At 38.8% G+C, this 19,546-nt stretch overlaps 1 protein-coding gene across 2 annotated transcripts; it reads right to left on the bottom strand.

The window, feature by feature from the left end:
• Positions 1 to 87: 87 nt before the first annotated feature.
• LOC127641089 (nischarin-like) lies at positions 88 to 19,405 on the bottom strand. 2 transcript variants are annotated; one of them, XM_052123857.1, is made up of 21 exons: positions 19,259 to 19,405; positions 18,586 to 18,669; positions 18,308 to 18,490; positions 16,230 to 16,278; positions 15,912 to 16,075; positions 15,690 to 15,785; positions 15,505 to 15,600; positions 13,775 to 13,927; positions 13,615 to 13,683; positions 13,282 to 13,467; positions 13,071 to 13,199; positions 12,504 to 12,617; positions 11,295 to 11,412; positions 10,385 to 10,500; positions 10,259 to 10,299; positions 8,125 to 9,435; positions 7,245 to 7,431; positions 6,523 to 6,673; positions 6,204 to 6,332; positions 5,788 to 5,949; positions 88 to 4,297 (listed from the first exon to the last, which is right to left on the bottom strand). In XM_052123857.1, exons 1-21 carry the CDS (start codon positions 19,337 to 19,339, stop codon positions 3,669 to 3,671), a joined length of 4,248 nt encoding a protein of 1,415 aa, XP_051979817.1. In that variant the 5' UTR covers positions 19,340 to 19,405; the 3' UTR covers positions 88 to 3,668. The 2 variants fall into 2 exon arrangements, 1 of the variants encoding a protein (XP_051979817.1); XR_007970144.1 differs by lacking the exons at positions 88 to 4,297; positions 5,788 to 5,949; positions 6,204 to 6,332; ... (1 more) ...; positions 7,245 to 7,431; positions 8,125 to 9,435 and having other exon boundaries at positions 10,277 to 10,299; positions 11,287 to 11,412.
• Positions 19,406 to 19,546: the final 141 nt, after the last annotated feature.

The following is a 19,546-nucleotide window of genomic DNA, read 5'->3' as shown; positions in this document are numbered from 1 at the left end:
CCTAGCAGTGGTGGGGTTAGAACTGAGGCTGCATTTTAAGTCAAGGTAAACAAGATCTTGAAACTCAGCAATGAACTTGCCGTTTTAATTGGTTTACATTTACATTGGTTGCATATCTCAGACATTTCCATCCCACATTTTGAAAATGAACCCATAGGTGTTCTCTTTGGGATTTGAACCCACAAACTTGTCGTCAAGTGCAGTGCTTAACCATTCAGGCTGCTGGAACAATTAAAAGTGATTTAGAGAACAAAAAAAATGTATGAAACTTTCATTCGTTTTGTTTTAAAGCTTTAGGGAACGAGGGTGAAACTCAACTGTGCATTAATTAAAATGGGAAAGTAGACTTTCAATACAGCAAAATAAACTCTACCGCACTGCTGTGTCATCACTTTGAGAGTTCCTGTTATTGCATTTGTCTGCTGAGTGATACAGTTACGACAGACATAAATGTTCATTTCAGGTTTATAATCATCATCATTTCCCATTGTTTTATTGCAGCATTTTTTCAATTTCTTATATGTTATCTTAAATATACCTGTGATTTGTGCCACTTAATAATTAACAAACATCACTACAATGGAATTTTCGTTTTCCATTTTTGAGTGAACTGTCCCTTTAAATACCCGAATGTCCAGTATGTCCTTGTGTGCATTGACCAGAGGTCAATCCAAAAACAAATGTTGTTGTTTTTTTGCTTATACAAAAGGTCCGGACTACTAGGTTTCACTGCTGGATTGAATATTGCTGACGATATATCTTGGAGAAACAACCAGAGGTTTGAATAGAAGAAGAGCCTTTTTGGTTTGGTTAGCTAGGTCATCAGTTAGTCACACGACACACTTTGGGGAGATTTTTTGGATTTAATTTGTAAGATTTGCTAAATTCAACCTCATCTTTTCAGCTTTTTTTGCACATTAAATTAATATATTTATTTTAATATTAATTGTATGAATAATATACAGTACATTATTAATAATAAAATACACATTCTATATATTTATTGAATTTTAATATTAAAAACCCACTAAACTATTTCTTATTTTAGTGCCCAATAATGCCATTTCTTCAAATAATTTATATCCAGTAATGTCAAACACAAAATACAAACAAAACACAGATTCTCTGTCAAGAAAATAAAACATTATTATTTCAGTGGCAAAACACTGCCAAGAGGTTTAATACAGTGGCAAGAATAATTATGTGAACCCTTTTGAATTAGCTGGTTTTCTGCATTAATTGGTCATAAAATGAGTTATAATTATTTTATTTTTAACTATAATCTTTCATGTCTTTTTTGAACACATCCCATTCACGAGGATCTGGGTATCTCAGCGAATATTGATGCTCACTATCACCCCTAGAGTCTCTAGTTTGAATCCAGCATGTGCTGAGTGACTCCAGCCAGGTCTCCTAAGCAACCAAATTGGCCCGGTTGCTAGGGAGGGTAGAGTGTCACATGGGGTAACCTCCTATGGTCGCGATAAGTGGTTCTCGCTCTCAATGGGGCGTGTGGTGAGTTGTGTGTGGATCGTGGAGAGTAGCATGAGCCTCAACATGCTGTGAGTCTCCGCGGTGTCGTGCACAACGAGTCACGTGATCAGATGCGTGGATTGACAGTCTCAGAAGTGGAGGCAACTGAGATTTGTCCTCCGCCACCCGGATTGAGGTGAGTAACCGCGCCACCACGAGGACCTACTAATAGTGGGAATTAGACATTCCAAATTGGAGAGAAATTTTTTTATAAATACATTCACTATGCTGTGGAAAAAATGTGAACCCCATCGACTAAAGATGTCAACAAAATATAATTAGAGACAGAAGTTGGCAAACCTGGCATCCAATTAATGAAACAAGATTTGAGGTGTTGGTTAGAGCTACTTTGACTTATAAAAAAAGCACTCAAACAGTTCGCTATAAAAGAAGCATCTGCTGACGTGGTCCATGTCTCGCAAAAAAAGAGATCTCAGATGACCTACGATCAAGAATGGTTGCTGTGCATAAGATGGAAAAGGTTACAAAGTTATCTCTAAGAGTTTAGATATTCATCTGTCCGCAGTGAGACAAACTGTCTATAAATGGGAGAGGATTTAGTACTATAGGTCCTCTCACTAGAAGTGGCCGTCCAGCCAAGATGACTCAAATGGCACACCGCAGAATGAGGTAAATCCCTGGAGTGAAAGCTAAAGACTTGAAGGAATCATTGGAACTGATTAACATCTCTGTTCATGAGTCAACTATACAGAAAACATTAAACGGGCGTGCTTGTCCATGGCAGGACACCACAAAGGATGCCGCTGCTTTCCAACAAAAACACTGCCGAGCGCCTGAAGTTTGCCAAACCCCAAGAATTCCACCAGACATCCTAAGAATATGACTGAAGCGGTTCTGTAAGGAAGAATGATCCAAAATTCCTTCTGAACGTTGTGCAGGTCTAATCTGCAGCTACTGGAAACGTTTGGTTGAGGTTATTGCTGCCAAAAGGAGGATCAACCAGTTATTAAATCCAAGGGTTCACTTACTTTTTCCACAGCACTGTGAATGTCTAATGGGATGTGTTCAATAAAGACATTAAATATTATAATTGTTTGTGTGTTGTTAGCTTCAGCACATTGTGTTTGTCTATACTTGTGACTTTGATAAAGATGAGATCTTATTTTATGACCAATTAATGCACCAGCTAATTCTAAAGGGTTCACATACTTTCTTGCCACTGTACTTTAACGTTAAAGAAATAATGGTTTTAAATTGTAATGAAAGTTTGAGAGGACAATTTGCCTTACTGTCGTGAAGAAATTCAAATAGGAAAAAATTTAACATGGCAAAAAACAAATATATATTTATAAATGATACATCTTTTCATAGTTTTTGGATTTTAAAACAAAGAATAAATACAAATTCTGATTTGAGGAAACTGATTTGATCACATCAATTCTTAAAAATTCAAAAGTGCACGTTCAGTCTGAATTACCATCGTGAATCATTTCATGAAGCTAAAAGCGTTCTGTAAACATGTGCTCGGTGGTTTTCCGTTTGTAAAACGAACGTCAAATTCTTTACAAATAAATTCACTGATTCAATTCGGAAATACTTTCTAAAACAGCATTCACGTTAAAATAGGACAGACTGTGCATGTTTCCCTTCGTGAAAACTCCTCGCAAAATAACTTGTTTACTTAAAATTCAAATAATAACACTGTTGCACAAAACATTTCAATTTTCATGATAAGTGGCCGATTGTACACAGCAGCAGATAAATATGTCTGAAAAGCAGCAAAAAACAAAAAATTTGAAGCCTGAGACAAAAAAAAATGTATACACATTACACTCGTGTGGACTCTACAATATAGCTTTCCCAGGATGCTTTTTATCGAAACGATGCAATACAAAAACAAATTCATACAAACCACATGCTTGTAGCAGGTGGATGAATAAAACGTGGACTCTACAATACAGCTTTCCCAGGATGCATTGTGTCGAAACGATAAAAAAATGTAGCAATATCAAATGTTCATAATGTGGGGTAAATACAGTGTGGATTCTACAATACAGCTTTCCCATGATGCATTTTGTTGAAATAACACAAAGTTTGTACAAAATGTTTGTCACACGTGGCTGAAAATAGTGCTTTTCGTTTTTACCGCATCGCCATGTTTAGTTATTCGCACTTCATCCCGTTAGCTCTACCGGTAGTTCTCGGCTACACAGCGCCTCCCATTGGCGAGCCAGAAGCGATATAAGCCGTTCTCTGCTGTCCGCTCCCGGCACAAATATACACCACTGCACTTCGCCCTCGGCCCCTCCAATGCCCTGCGTCCTATCGCCCTTCCCGTTGCTGTCTGCAAAATGGTCCATAGTAAGATGGCACAAAAGATCAGGACCGGGAACGTCGTCAAATACCAGCGTGAGTGCTTGAGGATAAGTCTGGTAGCCCATTAGCACACGGTCCAGGTCACGTATGCGCCGGGCGTCCATGAGGCGGTACTTGTCTCTTTGTGGCGGTTCTTTTGCAAACTCAGGTAGAGGGTAGCTGATATGGTCTTCGTCCAGTAGGAAGACGTCAGTGCTGGTGAGTATGAGAGTTTTGGGCTGTAGGAGGCTCTGGTTTTGGGCGGTTTGGCCCGGAACGACATGAACTTGGAAGACCAGCACATAAAGAAGGATGTTGGAGGAGTGGGATGTGGCTTGAGGGGTTTTCCTTTCAGCTACGATGAACATTAGGTCTCCGATCTCTTCTTCGCTTGGGTACACAAACTTCACTTTACTGGAGTGGACCAGTTCATAGTTCTCCATTTTACCTAATATAAAATACAAAAAGTGACAGGTTGTCAAAGTGGAGACCTGGTAGAGGGCTAAGCCCAGTAAGCACAAAACATTTGTAAAGCACTTTGTTTGAAGTTAAGTAATGTCGCAGTACAACATTTTAAAAACGCTTTAGCAACCACAACCAAAATTCTAAAAACTAGCATAACATGCAGCTTACTTGTTTGTATTAAACATTTTCAGAACCAAACTGTTACATTTATGGGATGTTTTGTTTAGGTTTTGGATCATTTGTAAAATGTATGCTGATTATGGGAATTATCATAAATAATTGGAACCGGAAGTTGCACATGAACGTAATTACGACTGGGACACTCTGAGATAATTTCGATACCCGAGTTTCCGAGTTGGGAGGATGTGTGAATATTCAACATGGAGGAGGGGAGTACATCTTCAATAGTGAATGATGGTTTTATTCATTATGGCTTGCCGTTTCAGTCACATGTCTGCATTCAGTATGTGCTTCATGAGTCTACTCTATGGAAAACATTAAACAGGTATGGTGTCCATGGCAGGACAACACGAAGGGAGTCGCTACTTTCCAACAAAAAATTGCTGCATCCTTGAAGTTTGCCAAAGACCATCTTGACACTCCACAAAGCTACTAGGAAAATGTTTGGTGGACTAATGAAACTACGGTTGAATTGTTTGGGAAGAACTCACAGCACTATGTATGGCGTAAAATGGGCACCGCCTACCAATGGTGGAGGGAGGCTGCATCTTGATTTGGGGCTGCTTTGGGGCCTGGACCGCTTGCCATCAAGGGAAAAATGAATTCTGAAGTTTATCAAGATATCCTAAAGGATAATGAGGAGGGCTGTGCCCCAGCTGAAGCTCAGTAGATATTGGGTGATGCAGCAGGACAATGACCCTACACATCAAAGTAATGGCTTATAAAAAAAACAACGAATTGAGACGCTGTGGAATGACCTCAAGAGAGCCATTTACACCAGACATCCTACGAATATGGCTGAACTGAAGCAGTTCTCAAAGGAAGTATTGTCCAAAATTCCCTCGGAACGTTGTGCGGGTCTAATCCGCAACTGGTTGAGGTCATTGCTGCCGAAGGCGTTTAGACCAGTTATTAAATCCAGGGTTCACTTACTTTTCCACAGCGCTGTGAATATTGAACACATCCTATTGACTAAGACGTCATCGTCAGACAATCCGCTAGCATGTATTACGATGTCAAAATAAGAGAGTTCCCAAATAAATATGCACGAATAAACCTGGCATCCTCCATGTTTACGACAACAAAACACTTGAACGTGACGTGTCGTAATTACGATTTAGAAGTGGTATATTAATCCGCTAGCACCTGAAGGCAGCATTAGTGACAATTCTTCCGTTTATGGGATGTAGGTTTAGGAACAAAATACAACCAAGTCGTAAAGTTTGTGAAACGTTCATTTACACCTTTATTTAACAATGCTTCCTTTTGACTTTGGGAATGACTGTACCATACCTTTGCTTTTGTTTCCAAACTGCGAGTAGAAATCCAGCTCAGAAGGTTCAGGTGAGGGCACTTTCTCCAGCAGAGACAAAACCATCATCAGCTGCTGGAGAAACCGATGTGTGCCGTAACAGTCACGGGTCACACAGGAAATGATGTGATCAGCTGAGGGCCCTTGGATAAGATTTGGAAAATCCTTAATTTCTTGCATCCAAAAGACATAGGTAAAACATTGCTCTTGAACTTCATACACTTGTATTTATTAGAACAGTTTATTTTGAACTAATCATTTCAGTTGCATCAACTGCAGCCTTGTAAACTTCACTTATTAAGGTTGACAGATAAGCCAAATCAAGGGCACTCCGACATATTATTACCTGGTAAACTGAACCAGTAGTCCAATAAACATCTTGGTCCAATAAACTCACCCATGACTCTGAAGTACTGGTCAAACAGACCCACATTAACACTCTGAAGGTCATTCAGCTTTAGTGTAAAACAGAAGGAGATGAGGAAATCTGTGTCCTTGTGCTCGGATGGCTGCCAGGTCCACATCACTGCAAGATGAATCAATTTTAATGTTCTCAAATGCTATTATGTAGAACATTGGCTAAACTGGTATAGAAAACAGCACAGAACTGTGATGAATAGGATAGATCGGTGATGCATCCCTATAGATCTAAAGAAAACACATGTGAAGAATAGAATAGATGACTAGCATAATAACTATGTTATGGTCATGCTCACTGAATTGGTCAGCGAGTGTGGATGCTGTATCGTCCAGGATAAAATAAAGGGTTTTGGTTGACAGCAGGACACATGCGGTGGTCTCAACATCAGGAGATCTATAGAAGAGCACTGATGTCCACAAAATGTGTTTCAGCTCTTCATTCTCCATCTACACACCAACAATGACAAAACCACCTTCAGTTTTAGACATGGACACACAGTCTGTGAAGGCAGGCATTAAACAATAAGTGAAAAACTACTCTGCACAATTGAGCATATTACAACGACATACAACGTTTCTAAATGAATAAATATTCTAGTAATGTTCTAGTAAAGGTCACAGATCATGTTACAGATTTCAATGGTTAGGTGTGTTGGTCTCCTGGATAAATTCAGGCTAATAGCGTGCACAGGGAAGAGATGGGTCCATGGGAAGTAATACATATCAGATTTTCATTTGCATGTCATGTAGATTTGAACAATTATACTTATTAGTATATAAAAGTCTCAAAGTCAAAAACATCTTGAAATGTGAATGCGGCTCAACGGCAGGCGGCTATTTGAACTTCCATGCAGATCATAACTTTAGAAATTTCCAGAACTTTCCCATGACTTAAGATTTAAACAATTTCAATGACTTTTCTAGGACTGGACAATTTTTAAATTTCACATTAGAGGTTTTCCATGACCGTGGGAACCCTACTTTTTGGACATTTTGGCAAACTGTAAAAGTGACTTGCCTCTGCAATGTTGTCATGGAAGAAGTGAACGAGCTGCTCTCCATTCAGAGATGAGAGGTGAAGTAGTGAAGAGGACAGGGAGAGGTGTGACGGACACTGGTTGTCCTCCGTTAGCTGCTGAATGAGGGATTTGGCTGGGTACAGCAGAGACAGGGTCAAATGGGGCTTTGGGACTTCCTGAGCAACACTGTGAAAAAGCAACACAGTGTATCTACTATAAATAAGCAAGTCATTTAGCAAATACTTTTTTTTTCCCCCAAAGCAACTTTTAGTTCAGTTATTACAGGAACAATCCCCCTAGAACAACCTACGGTTAGGCATCTCAATGAAGGGTACAAATGGATTGCTATTTGCAGGGTTTGAACCTACAACCTTCCAGTTACTAGCCCACATCTCAATAGATGGAGTGTATTGTAGTGGTTAAAGGCTAGGTTATCCTTCGTTTTTGCACCATTATTGTCTTACCCATGGTCTAGAACAAGTGGGCTGTACACGGACGGTCCGTACTTACTGTACGAGACGTAGCAGCATGCGGAAATCCAGAGTATACTTTGGCCTTAAAGCTCAGGGCTGGTAACTGGAAGGTTGCTAGTTCGCCATGACCATTGAACCCTTGAGTCAGGCACCCCACCTCAGATTGCTCCAGGTAGATTGTCCTTGCAATACCATTGACAGTGCCGTTCTATAGAGACATCTCATGCAAGAGGTGGGAATCAATTCTACCAGCCCGGTTCGTGTGGTGGTAAAAAAAAGTTTAGACTATTGGATTGTAAAGACAAAACAGCTTATCAGTGGTCGTACATTTGGGGTCAAAAATGGGATCTATGCCAACATATCGATAGAAACGTTTTGCTCTTTTGTATAGAAAGAGCTCCGTTACCTGTTTGGCATTCTTTGGGTGGTTGTAGAGGCGGCGGGGCAACCGTTCACTCTTAAGTGGCCTTTCTTAGTGTGCTGAATAGTGATGGTCTTAATTTCCTTTAGATTGGATCGGAGCTTGTTGAACTCCCTCAGGAACGTCAACTTGTCTTGTGACAGGGTGAAAACCATGGTCAAGCATTCATGACAAGCTATCAGCTCTACAACATGGTCATGATGGAAACTGCAAGAGTTCGAGATGGCCCTACATGAGCACCTGTGCTTTGGGTTGAGCAGAGTGACAGAGAGTGGGATACGTGTTAATTTGGAGCAGCTACGCATAATGTTTTCTTCAAAGGAGTCTCGGGCTGCTAGAGCGACAAAGTCAACCTTAAGAACGCAGAGGTGGCGAGAGGTCAAGAATAGAATCATGGGATTGGAGGTTTGGCCCTTATCTCTTTCGAATAGGCCGATTTGAGAAAAAACATCAGAGGGTGGACTCTTTGGAAGTTGTGGGTTGTTTGCGACATTCTTGTCGGAGGTAGATAACGACTCTAGATTGAGGAAATGGACCAGGTGTCCGCCTTTCACGCAGCCTTCATTCTCCTCAAAGTCCCAAGAGTTCAGAAACTGTCGGATGAACATTTGAGTGTCTGAGGTGTTCATAACTTGCTTGTTAGTTTGGTCCACTTGAGGACTGACGTGAGAGTGGATGTCCTTCAAACTTTGGGCATCTGAGAAGAACCACCATTGAGTATTGCTGGACTTCACCTTTAAGGAGACACAAACCTCTGGAACGTCAAACTGAAAGGTCTCAATATCGGTGTACAACACAACCAAGTCTATCTCAAGGTTGTCCATTAGTTCCTCCAAGCTGCTTCCTGGTTCTACGGACCGTGAATGGAAAACCACAAACGAGCTATCCGTTGCCACCAAGCAAGATGGACGCCGGCTCAAATCTTCTCCAACATGGATGCAAAGGGACCAAATCACCATATTTACATTAACATTGGCAGATTCCTTCTTTGCATCATCTGGTCCTTTTTCGTGAACAGTGGATGAGGAAAAAGAGCCAATGATTTCCTCACTTTCATCTAGACTCATTTCAAAGTACCCATCCCCAGATTGAGTGCCATCTTGTTCAGTGCTTTCTAGAGATGTGGTCCTACATCGTCTGGGTGTTGATTCTTCTCTATTAGCCTGGCTGATGAGAGCAGAAAGCCGGTTGGTGAACTCTTGGTTGGTGGTTGTGTAGGACAGGAATGAAGGAGGCAGAATGAGATTGCAAAGACTTTCGGTCCAAGGTTTCCATTCTTCTTCACAACAACAGGGACTAAAGAGGAATGAAGAAAAATCTTAAAAATGTACAACCCTGAAAGCTCAAGCATTTCAACACCATTAATTACCCTTCAGGCACCAATGGACTTAATGGATTTGCACCAATGAATTAACACTTTAGGTAACCAAATCCAGTTCAAGCTATAAAACCTGAAAATGCAAGTACATAAACACAGACATAGAGGCTTGGCCAATGCATTGCAAGTGTTAGGTCCTGTTGTACCTACTTGCATTACTGTAGCGAAACAAACCTCAGTACTCAAGGGTGGCGATAGATTTAAGGCTAAAGTACACTTCAGTTTTCCGTGTGCCGCTAGCTTTTATGCACAGTGCCATTAAGTCCATTAAGTCCATTGACGGAAATCTCAGTACAGGTCGTCTGCACATCGCCTGGAGTTGACTGTACTAAAGAGTATCAAAAAGCAGTCCGTACTTGCTCCCAGTCAGAAAAGTGTTCTTTGAAGGCTAGAATGCCGGACCATGCACGAGACGTAACAGCAGTATACCATAGCCGTTATTATTAACAAAGCAAGCTATAACAATGCTGACAGTTTAACAAAATTGCTTTGCAAGATACTCTTAAAACTGTTGCTCTGGGTTGAAAGTAGTTGACCTGAAATAGAAACCGACCATACAAGACGACGAGTTTACGCTAATGTACGTTATATGTTGGGGCAGTGCGATTTGGCCATAACATGATTCAGAATGCAACGACGTGTGAACTCGAGCTTACGTAGCTAGAAGCATCTGTGTTTACATACCTGCCAAGTATGTTTCAGGCCTAAAAGTGACCAAAGAGAAGTGTAGAAAGAACTTACCTGATGCCAGAAGACAAAGAGGAATCAATTTGAGTTTGCACCTGCAAAATTGACAAATTGCATTTCTTTAGTATGTTTTGCATGCTAAAATCAGAATAATAATCGAATAATAATATACAAACGTACCTGCAAGATGATCTCACAGGTCGGGCTGTAAACATCATAGCATCTCTGGGTAAGTGTAGAATCCACAGGAGTTAATATCTCTTTGGTAACAAAAGCTTTTTCCATACAAGTTATTTCTGAAAGGGAGGAGGACATGTATAAAGATATTACGTAACAACAAAAGTTTAGATAAAAATCACAAATATATCAAAATAAAAAAAACATGTCAATGGTACTGATATGAAATGGCATGCAATTGATTTCTTGAAAATTATCATTTAGAGTTGCCCGAATTATTTGCTCAAGTATCGCATTTCTTTATTTCCCGGTCTTTGAATAGTGGCAACTTCAATACATGCAATAATGTTCCAAGAATATGAGAAAACTCACATCTTATAGGATAGTGTGTAACGCTGAATATTTAAATGCCGTTTACAAAAATGGAAAGTCTATTAAAGCACCCCGTTGCTTAGTAACTAACACACAGGAGAAACCATGTAGATCAAATAGTTTGAAAATCAGGCCCAATTTGCATTAGAGCAACCAATGCAAATTAATAACCACAAATTAGACATTTAGGCTATTTCAAATGGCAAAGGAAATACAATGGATTACATTTATTTAAATGAAAGATTTGAGAAAAATCACTGAGGAAATGCCAATGAAAGAGTTTAGTTTCTTTTTTTAGACCACACCGTGCCACCCAAACTTCATTATAATTAATGAGCATGCTGGAATAATTGAACAGATATGCAAATTAAATAAGTAAAAGAGCTGGTGCAAAGAAAACGACCAATTGAAAGAAATACGATTCTGATAGTTCTGATTATTAATATACAATCATTATGCAATAGAAGTTTTTTTTAGGTTATTTTTATCCATTATTGTGCACCCCCCCCTCGTCCCAGCAGCACGATACATACATGATTACCTTGACTGGTGCAGGTGGAACGGGTCATAGAGGGGGAGGAAGAGGAAGGTGGTGCGATCAGAGAAGATGAAGAGGATGACTGCGGCCCACCCGCGGCCTGCCCCGACACCTCACTCACCTGACAACAATAACATCAGGCTCAAAAGCAAAACACAGTGGGAATAAATGCACACAAGACCTCTCGAGTTCAATGAAGGGAACTATGCCAGAAGGGTAATCACAGGCTGACTTAAAAATATGAATACCAAAATATTAAAGCAGAACAATGCATTAAGATAAATCAAACATTGTAATGTCTTTCTAATGAGACACTCTAGACATATAAACTATTCAATTGCATAAAGTAGTACTAAACAGTGTTGTCATGGTCACCATCAGGCTCTGGCCACGACTCGTGTTTCTATCTGTCGGTAGGATGTTAGTTATTGTTGTTATGTAATGCAGTAGACGCTGACACAGAAATAAATCCATTTGAGCATGAAAGCCAGACATTTACTTTTCACATCATCCCCCAATGCTACGAAGGGTGTGATTTGTCCATCTTTATATATTTTGATCAACCCTGAAAATAATGTTGTATGAGATCTCTTGCAATTGCGTGGCTGGGAGTCTGACATATTGAGACCAAAAAACTGAAGTCCCAAGAGAAGTCCCAACTTGGAAATACTCACCTGCATATGATATTTGTTTTCTGTTATTCTCAGCTATTGACATCGAACCGTGAGGAGGCATGCGCACAACTCTTACGTTCATTGGATACACCGTAAGAATGCCGGTAAAGGTGTTTAAATGCAAGGCCATCCACTGGTTTATTCATAAGCCATTTTTGACCTTACACTGATAAAGGGAAGCTACTTATTGCATTTACAAGACCACACATGATGTTGGATTTTTAAGCATAATCGGTGCATGAGTAAATGGTCTGCACTTATATAGCGCTTTTTTAAGCCTTAACGGTCTCATTCATCCATTCATACACACATTCATACACCAATGGTGGCAGAGCTGCTATGTAAGGTGCTAGCCTGCCATTGGGAGCAACTTAGGGTTCAGTCTCTTGCCCAAGGACACTTCGGCATTTGGAGTCACGTGGTCCGGGAATCTAACCACCAACCCTGCGATTAGTGGCCGACCCGCTCTACCAACTGAGCCACAGCCGCCGCAATGATACAAAGATTCATTTGTATTAAATGTAGCATTAAATTATACCTTTTTATCATTGTTTGCCATCCGGTCTTTGGCCTCCTTGGCTTTTTGAATGGCTTTCAGGACTTCCACAGTGTCCAGCTCTTTCTCCGAGGTGATTGTGCCATCCAAACACACCTGTATGAAATAGATTTCTCCATTATTAATCTAAGAATTTATCTGTAACACATTAGAAGTTGCATGTTAATAGTAGTATACATTATTAACCAGTACCGCCACTCCCTAGATGCATACTATGGAGTCTGCGTAGGGTACCACTACCTAGGGGGGCACCATCAAGTCCACCGGCTGCTCTTACTCGCACGTTATACGTTATTCAAGGACCCAAAACCAGTTGGCGAACATAGATGATCACGTCACGCTCATATCACGCGAACCCCAACCCGCCCCCCAAGAGGAACTCTGCGTAGGGCATCTATTTGGCCAGCGGCGGCCCTGTTATTAACTAGCATATAACTACAATAACAATAAACTATAGTAGATTTAATCAATGCTGTAAAAAAATTGGTTTATTGGTAAAAAAAGAAATTACAGAAAAGGACGAAATCTCTAATAAAAAAAGTGTTGTACCTCAGAGGCCCTGTCGCAGAACTGGGCCAGAACTTTAGTCCTGTAGTCTGGGATGATACACATTGGGTTATTGGCCAGATTCAGTTTTTCCAGACAGGGAAGTGTGCCAATGTGTTTGATTTCATCCAGCTGTGAAAAACAAAACAGAGTATGTTAAATTGAAACTATGATATACGCTAAAATGATTGCTTACACAAAAAGGATGAACTACCTGGGCTAATTTGTTGCCGCTCAAGTCCAAGTTAACTAATGAGTAAAGTTTACTGAGGCCGGAGAGCGTTTCCAGCTGATTCCCAGCCAGATTCAGAGTCTTGATATTCCCGAGTTTAGTGTGAACACTCTCGAGGACAGTGAGTTTGTTGAAGGACAGATCCAGATGAACCAAGTTGTACAAATGCTGCATGAATATATTGGAACCCATTTAAATACTTTGGAAGTCAATAGTTCATGCATATCAAATCAAGAAAAGATTGCAATAGAAACACTCTAAACTTTCCATTTTTAAAAAATCAATATGATCTGAAATGCTTCGGAGACAACACACCTGAAGGTTTTCCACTAGATAAACCTCATTGTAGCTTAGATCAAGGAATTCAACTTCAGGTATCAGTTTCTATAAAGAAAGACTTTCAAGATCAAAGATCACACACAGCAAATGTTTGTTTTTGTACTCTGCAAAGTGTGAAACTGAATTCACAACTCACCACTGACTCGTCAATGCAGCATATGAAGTTTCGGCTCATATCGAGAGTGGTGAGCATCTTCCATGTGGGAATAATCGCCGTCACGGGACAGTCTGTATCTACACCCTCAGGCTCCCACTGTGCAAATTCAGATGCTTCCGGAACTAAGATTTCCTTTTGAAGACAAAACACAGCTAGTCAGTTTTACAAACAGCGTTCAGTGTTAGTGAAATGGTTTGTAGTTAAAAATATATATATTGTTTGTAAAATTCTTGTCTTTGTTAAATACAACTAAAACTAATAGAAATTCGTAACTTTTTAACTTAACACTGCAGGACCCTAAAACTATAAACTTGTTAATATTTGAACTGACACTAAACGATACTAAAAGTAAAAACTTCGTAACATTTGAACTGACACTAAACGATACTAAAAGTAAAAACTTCATAACATTTGAACTGACACTAAACGATACTAAAAGTAAAAACTTCGTAACATTTTAACTGACACTAAATCTAAAAACTTCGTAACATTTTAACTGACACTAAATCTAAAAACTTCGTAACATTTTAACTGACACTAAACGATACTAAAAGTAAAAACTTCGTAACATTTTAACTGACACTAAATCTAAAAACTTCGTAACATTTTAACTGACACTAAATCTAAAAACTTCGTAACATTTTAACTGACACTAAATCTAAAAACTTCGTAACATTTTAACTGACACTAAATCTAAAAACTTCGTAACATTTTAACTGACACTAAACGATACTAAAACTAAAAACTTCGTAACATTTGAACTGACACTAAACGATACTAAAACATTTTAACTGACACTAAACGATACTAAAAGTAAAAACTTCGTAACATTTTAACTGACACTAAATCTAAAAACTTCGTAACATTTTAACTGACACTAAATCTAAAAACTTCGTAACATTTTAACTGACACTAAATCTAAAAACTTCGTAACATTTGAACTGACACTAAACTATACTAAAACTAAAAACTTCGTAACATTTGAACTGACACTAAACGATACTAAAAGTAAAAACTTGTTAATATTTGAACTGACACTAAACGATACTAAAAGTAAAAACTTCGTAACATTTTAACTGACACTAAATCTAAAAACTTCGTAACATTTTAACTGACACTAAATCTAAAAACTTCGTAACATTTGAACTGACACTAAACGATACCAAAACTAAAAACTTCGTAACATTTTAACTGACACTAAATCTAAAAACTTCGTAACATTTTAACTGACACTAAACGATACTAAAACTAAAAACTTCGTAACATTTGAACTGACACTAAACGATACTAAAAGTAAAAACTTTGTAACATTTTAACTGACACTAAATCTAAAAACTTCATAACATTTTAACTGACACTAAATTATACTAACTAAAAACTTGTTAATATTTGAACTGACACTAAACGATACTAAAACTAAAAACTTTGTAACATTTTAACTGACACTAAACGATACTAAAACTAAATTCACTGACACTAAACGATACTAAAATTAAAAACTTCGTAACATTTGAACTGACACTAAACGATACTAAAACTAAAAACTTGTTAATATTTTAACTGACACTAAACGATACTAAAAGTAAAAACTTTGCCATTTTAACTGATCCTAAACAATAAATTCATCCACCCTGAAAATACACAATTGTGTTTCTAAAGATGGCTTATATTGTGCATTAGAATTACATGCTATTGATCATCAAATATACCTTCATACTATTGGCCGAGAGGTGTATGCTGAGCGTCGCAAGAGTGGGTTTGAGGGAGGGCAGACCTTTAATCTGTCCAGCATCACAATCGCTTATCTGAAAAAGAGAGCTGATAGTGTTAATGTCCACCACCCTCAATGTGCTTTTGGGTACACACGGTCTTTACACAAGTCGAGTATCTTTACCTCTATCTGGAGCAGTGCTTTAAAGATGGACAGGTCGTATGGAAGGCTCTGCTCCTCAATGTTACTCGTTTCCACTGTATTTATCGATCCAGGGATCTGAGTTTCAAAAGTTCAGGACAATGTTCATGTTCTCATATATATATCCTGACATTATCTGATATGGCTGCCAAAATATAATGCATCCCTAGATCTGTTAGAGACTAAAGTGACAAAGATTCAAACCTTGAGATACTTGAGGCGGCAGGTAAAGTCCAGAATGTGCCCGAGGTCAGCTTTGGCATCTCCATTGGCACAGGTGGGCTTGGCGAGTTTCAGCTGCTGGGTGACGGCGTACAGTTGCAGGGGTTTCAGGACAAACACCTCACCTGCAGCTAACAACTGCTCACCTGCGCAAAAAAACATAACACAGGACTATAGATCTTCATAGAGCATCAATGCGAGTTGTCTCTGAAAGGAGTAAGCGTTTAAATCCATATCCAACTTGAAATTATAAATGCAATTCTATGTCCATGTAATAACTTTAGGAACATAATAAAATACCCTTATGAAACAGCTCTTCTGCAAGGGCAGCCGCAATTCCATTGATTTCCTGAAAATACAGAAGTTCAAAGATAAATATTTAATTTGTGTGACATTCCACATATTCCACTTCCTATATTTCATCTGTAGGAGAGGTTGACCGATGGTGGATTTTCCCGATACCGATAACCAAGCTGGTGGTATAGACTGAACAATCGGTGCCGATATATCAGCAAAAAAAATGTTTTGGTCAATAACCATTCGATCGAAAAAGCCACTAGCGGTGCCGATATATCAGCAAAACTGATTTTTGGCCAATAACCATTAGATTGAAAAAGCAACTAGCGGTGCCGATATATCAGCAAAACAGATTTTTGCCAATAACCATTAGTTAAAAAAAAGCAACTAGCGGTGCCGATATATCAGCAAAACAGATTTTTGCCAATAACCATTAGTTAAAAAAAAGCAACTAGCGGTGCCGATATATCAGCATAACAGATTTTTGCCAATAACCATTAGATCGAAAAAGCAACTAGCGGTGCCGATATATCAGCAAAACAGATTTTTGCCAATAACTATTAGTTCGAAAAAGCAACTAGCGGTGCCGATATATCAGCAACACAGATTTTTGCCAATAACCATTAGTTAAAAAAAGTCACTAGCGGTGCCGATATATCAGCAACACAGATTTTTGCCAATAACCATTAGTTAAAAAAAGCAACTAGCGGTGCCGATATATCAGCAAAACAGATTTTTGCCAATAACCATTAGTTAAAAAAAGCCACTAGCGGTGCCGATATATCATCAACACAGATTTTTGCCAATAACCATTAGTTAAAAAAAAGCAACTAGCGGTGCCGATATATCAGCAAAACAGATTTTTGCCAATAACCATTAGATCGAAAAAGCAACTAGCGGTGCCGATATATCAGCAAAACAGATTTTTGCCAATAACTATTAGTTCGAAAAAGCAACTAGCGGTGCCGATATATCAGCAAAACAGATTTTTGCCAATAACCATTAGTTAAAAAAAAGCAACTAGCGGTGCCGATATATCAGCAAAACAGATTTTTGCCAATAACTATTAGTTAAAAAAAAGCAACTAGCGGTGCCGATATATCAGCTACACAGATTTTTGCCAATAACCATTAGTTAAAAAAAGCAACTAGCCGTGCCGAAATATCAGCAAAACCTGATTTTCGCCAATAACCATTCATTCGAAAAAGCAACTATCTCTGCCGATATACTGAATTTTTTATTCAACTAATAACCGTTAGTTCGAAAAAGCAACTATCAGTGCCGATAAATCGGCAAAAATATTTTTTTGCTGATAACAGTTAGTTTGGAAAAAGCAACTATCAGTGCCAACACATCAGTCGACCTCTGTATGCGTGTAAACAGTTTTCATTTTTAGACCTTTACGCATTGCAACCAGTGGCTCTGAACATCGATTACACTGCAAAATCTTTACTGGCACAAACCGTAATGTCATTACATCTGTCAAGCTTTAATGGTCTGCAAGTGCTTTTCCAACCCATTTACTGAGAGATCTCTGCAAGAAAATCCTTAGATTTCCTTTTGATATCCTGTTGCTCCATTTTTAAAGTGCTTCCTTGTAAGTATTCTGAGGAAATGAGTTGGACAAATGCACTATTATATGCATGCAATAAACACAATTGCCATCCAGGGCAAAAACACAAACGGAACGCATTTCTCCACACCAAAGAACACTGCAGACTGGTCATATGCCTCTTCCAGACAAAAGCCTTTCAGAGGTCAATATCAATACCACTACTGTCAGCGAGAAAACATGGCTAGCGGGCAGATAACAGGAACAGTGGGAAGATGCAATCGAACTCGAATTGCTGGAGTTATTGCTTAATTAACAGGATTGTAATGCAAAAGTGCATCACAAAATAAAGCAAAAGTTGCATGCATGCATGCATGCATAACAATCACCCAAAGTACATTTAAGGTATGGCTAATATTTAACCAGACAATATCAGATATAAGAAACACAATCTGTTTACCCAGGACAATCTATTGTAAACAACACAATCTTCTGTCTTCTACTCGCTCAAAGGTACGTGAGCACTCACATATAAGTGGAAATGCAGGAAGTTGGACAAGACTTTTGGAGTCGCAGCTGGGAATCTGCTCAGCAGAGTTTGGAGATAAACTTCCAGCTCCTTCTGCCTCTTCTCAACGAGGCTTTTGGAATTTTTGCCGATGATCTTCTTGGGTGGCAACAGATGTTTATCAATCTTCTTCTCCGCAGTGAGCTGAAGTCGACAGAATTTAAGTGTTTGGACAGACTGTCAATATCTGAGATCTGCTGTATTTTAGGAACGCATTGAAAAACGTCACTTTCACTTACTTTTTCGTGCAAATCATGAAAGTCGCTGTAGCGATGTTTGACGGTCCAACTGTGGTCTCCAACTTTAACTTCTATAATGTAAACCTAATGTGATTGAGAATATTACATTATTAAAACATGATGACAATAACAACAACCAAAGAGCTTTCATATTTTCCCCTAATTAATATGAAACTAATCATTAATAATCAAACATTATTCATCATCTGGTGTCTCTACTAACAATAAAATGCCTCTCCACTCTCTTGAACAACAAACAAGTCTAATCTAAAACTATACATATCATATATTAAGCAAATGAGCATGTAAATCTTTTTAAGTGATCTTTGAACAGATCCATTTAAGCTGCAGGCATCATTAAAAAATTCACATGCTCATTAATAATTAAACAGACAAACAAATTGGCAGATGTGTAGATTAATAAACCAGATGCAAATTACTTAATGTTTATATTTTAAACTGCATTCACTGTTACGCAACACACATAAATGTAAAAAATAAAAACAAATGTCGATCATATTTGGCTATTAAATCAAATGCTACAACACATTACTACAACCTTTATGTTTTTTTTTTTTCTCATTTGACAGATAGGCCTATTTATTTGCAGATGGTTTTCATCTCCATGACTATGCATTAAAACAAGCTACCCAAACACAAACATCAAACTGACGGTGTAATTTTCCACCAGCTGGGATCCAGCGATGCTGACGCACTTTTCTGCGGTCTGTTCGGATAAATGCGGCGGGTCCATCTTCAGTTGAACGCGATTTCGAGCGCGTCGCGGTGAAGGATGAAAGTCTAGCAGTCACATCGCGCCTCCATCTTTGTTATGACGAGGAGTGAAGGGCCGCCTTCTCGTGTTTGTCTCACAGACTGCAAGAGCTTTATCTCCCCCTGCCGTAAGGTTTATTTGTGTGTTTCTTCAACTTCGGGCACGTTTAGTGGATTTCTAGAAAGT

Source organism: Xyrauchen texanus, chromosome 50, assembly GCF_025860055.1.
Source record: "Xyrauchen texanus isolate HMW12.3.18 chromosome 50, RBS_HiC_50CHRs, whole genome shotgun sequence".
Classification (NCBI taxonomy): Eukaryota; Metazoa; Chordata; class Actinopteri; order Cypriniformes; family Catostomidae; genus Xyrauchen; species Xyrauchen texanus.
The sequence above is the reverse complement of the archived record's forward strand: the minus strand, read 5'-3'. Positions and strand labels throughout refer to the sequence as shown.

Excerpts from the sequence above, each read along its gene's own strand:
- LOC127641089 (XM_052123857.1), bottom strand. The coding sequence starts at position 19,339 with ATGGACCCGCCGCATTTATCCGAACAGACCGCAGAAAAGTGCGTCAGC. Across the intron at positions 16,279-18,307 it reads TCCTGCATTTCCACTTATAT|GAAATCAATGGAATTGCGGC; the intron begins GTGAGTGCTCAC and ends CTGTATTTTCAG. Across the intron at positions 15,601-15,689 it reads AAGCACTGCTCCAGATAGAG|ATAAGCGATTGTGATGCTGG; the intron begins GTAAAGATACTC and ends TCTCTTTTTCAG.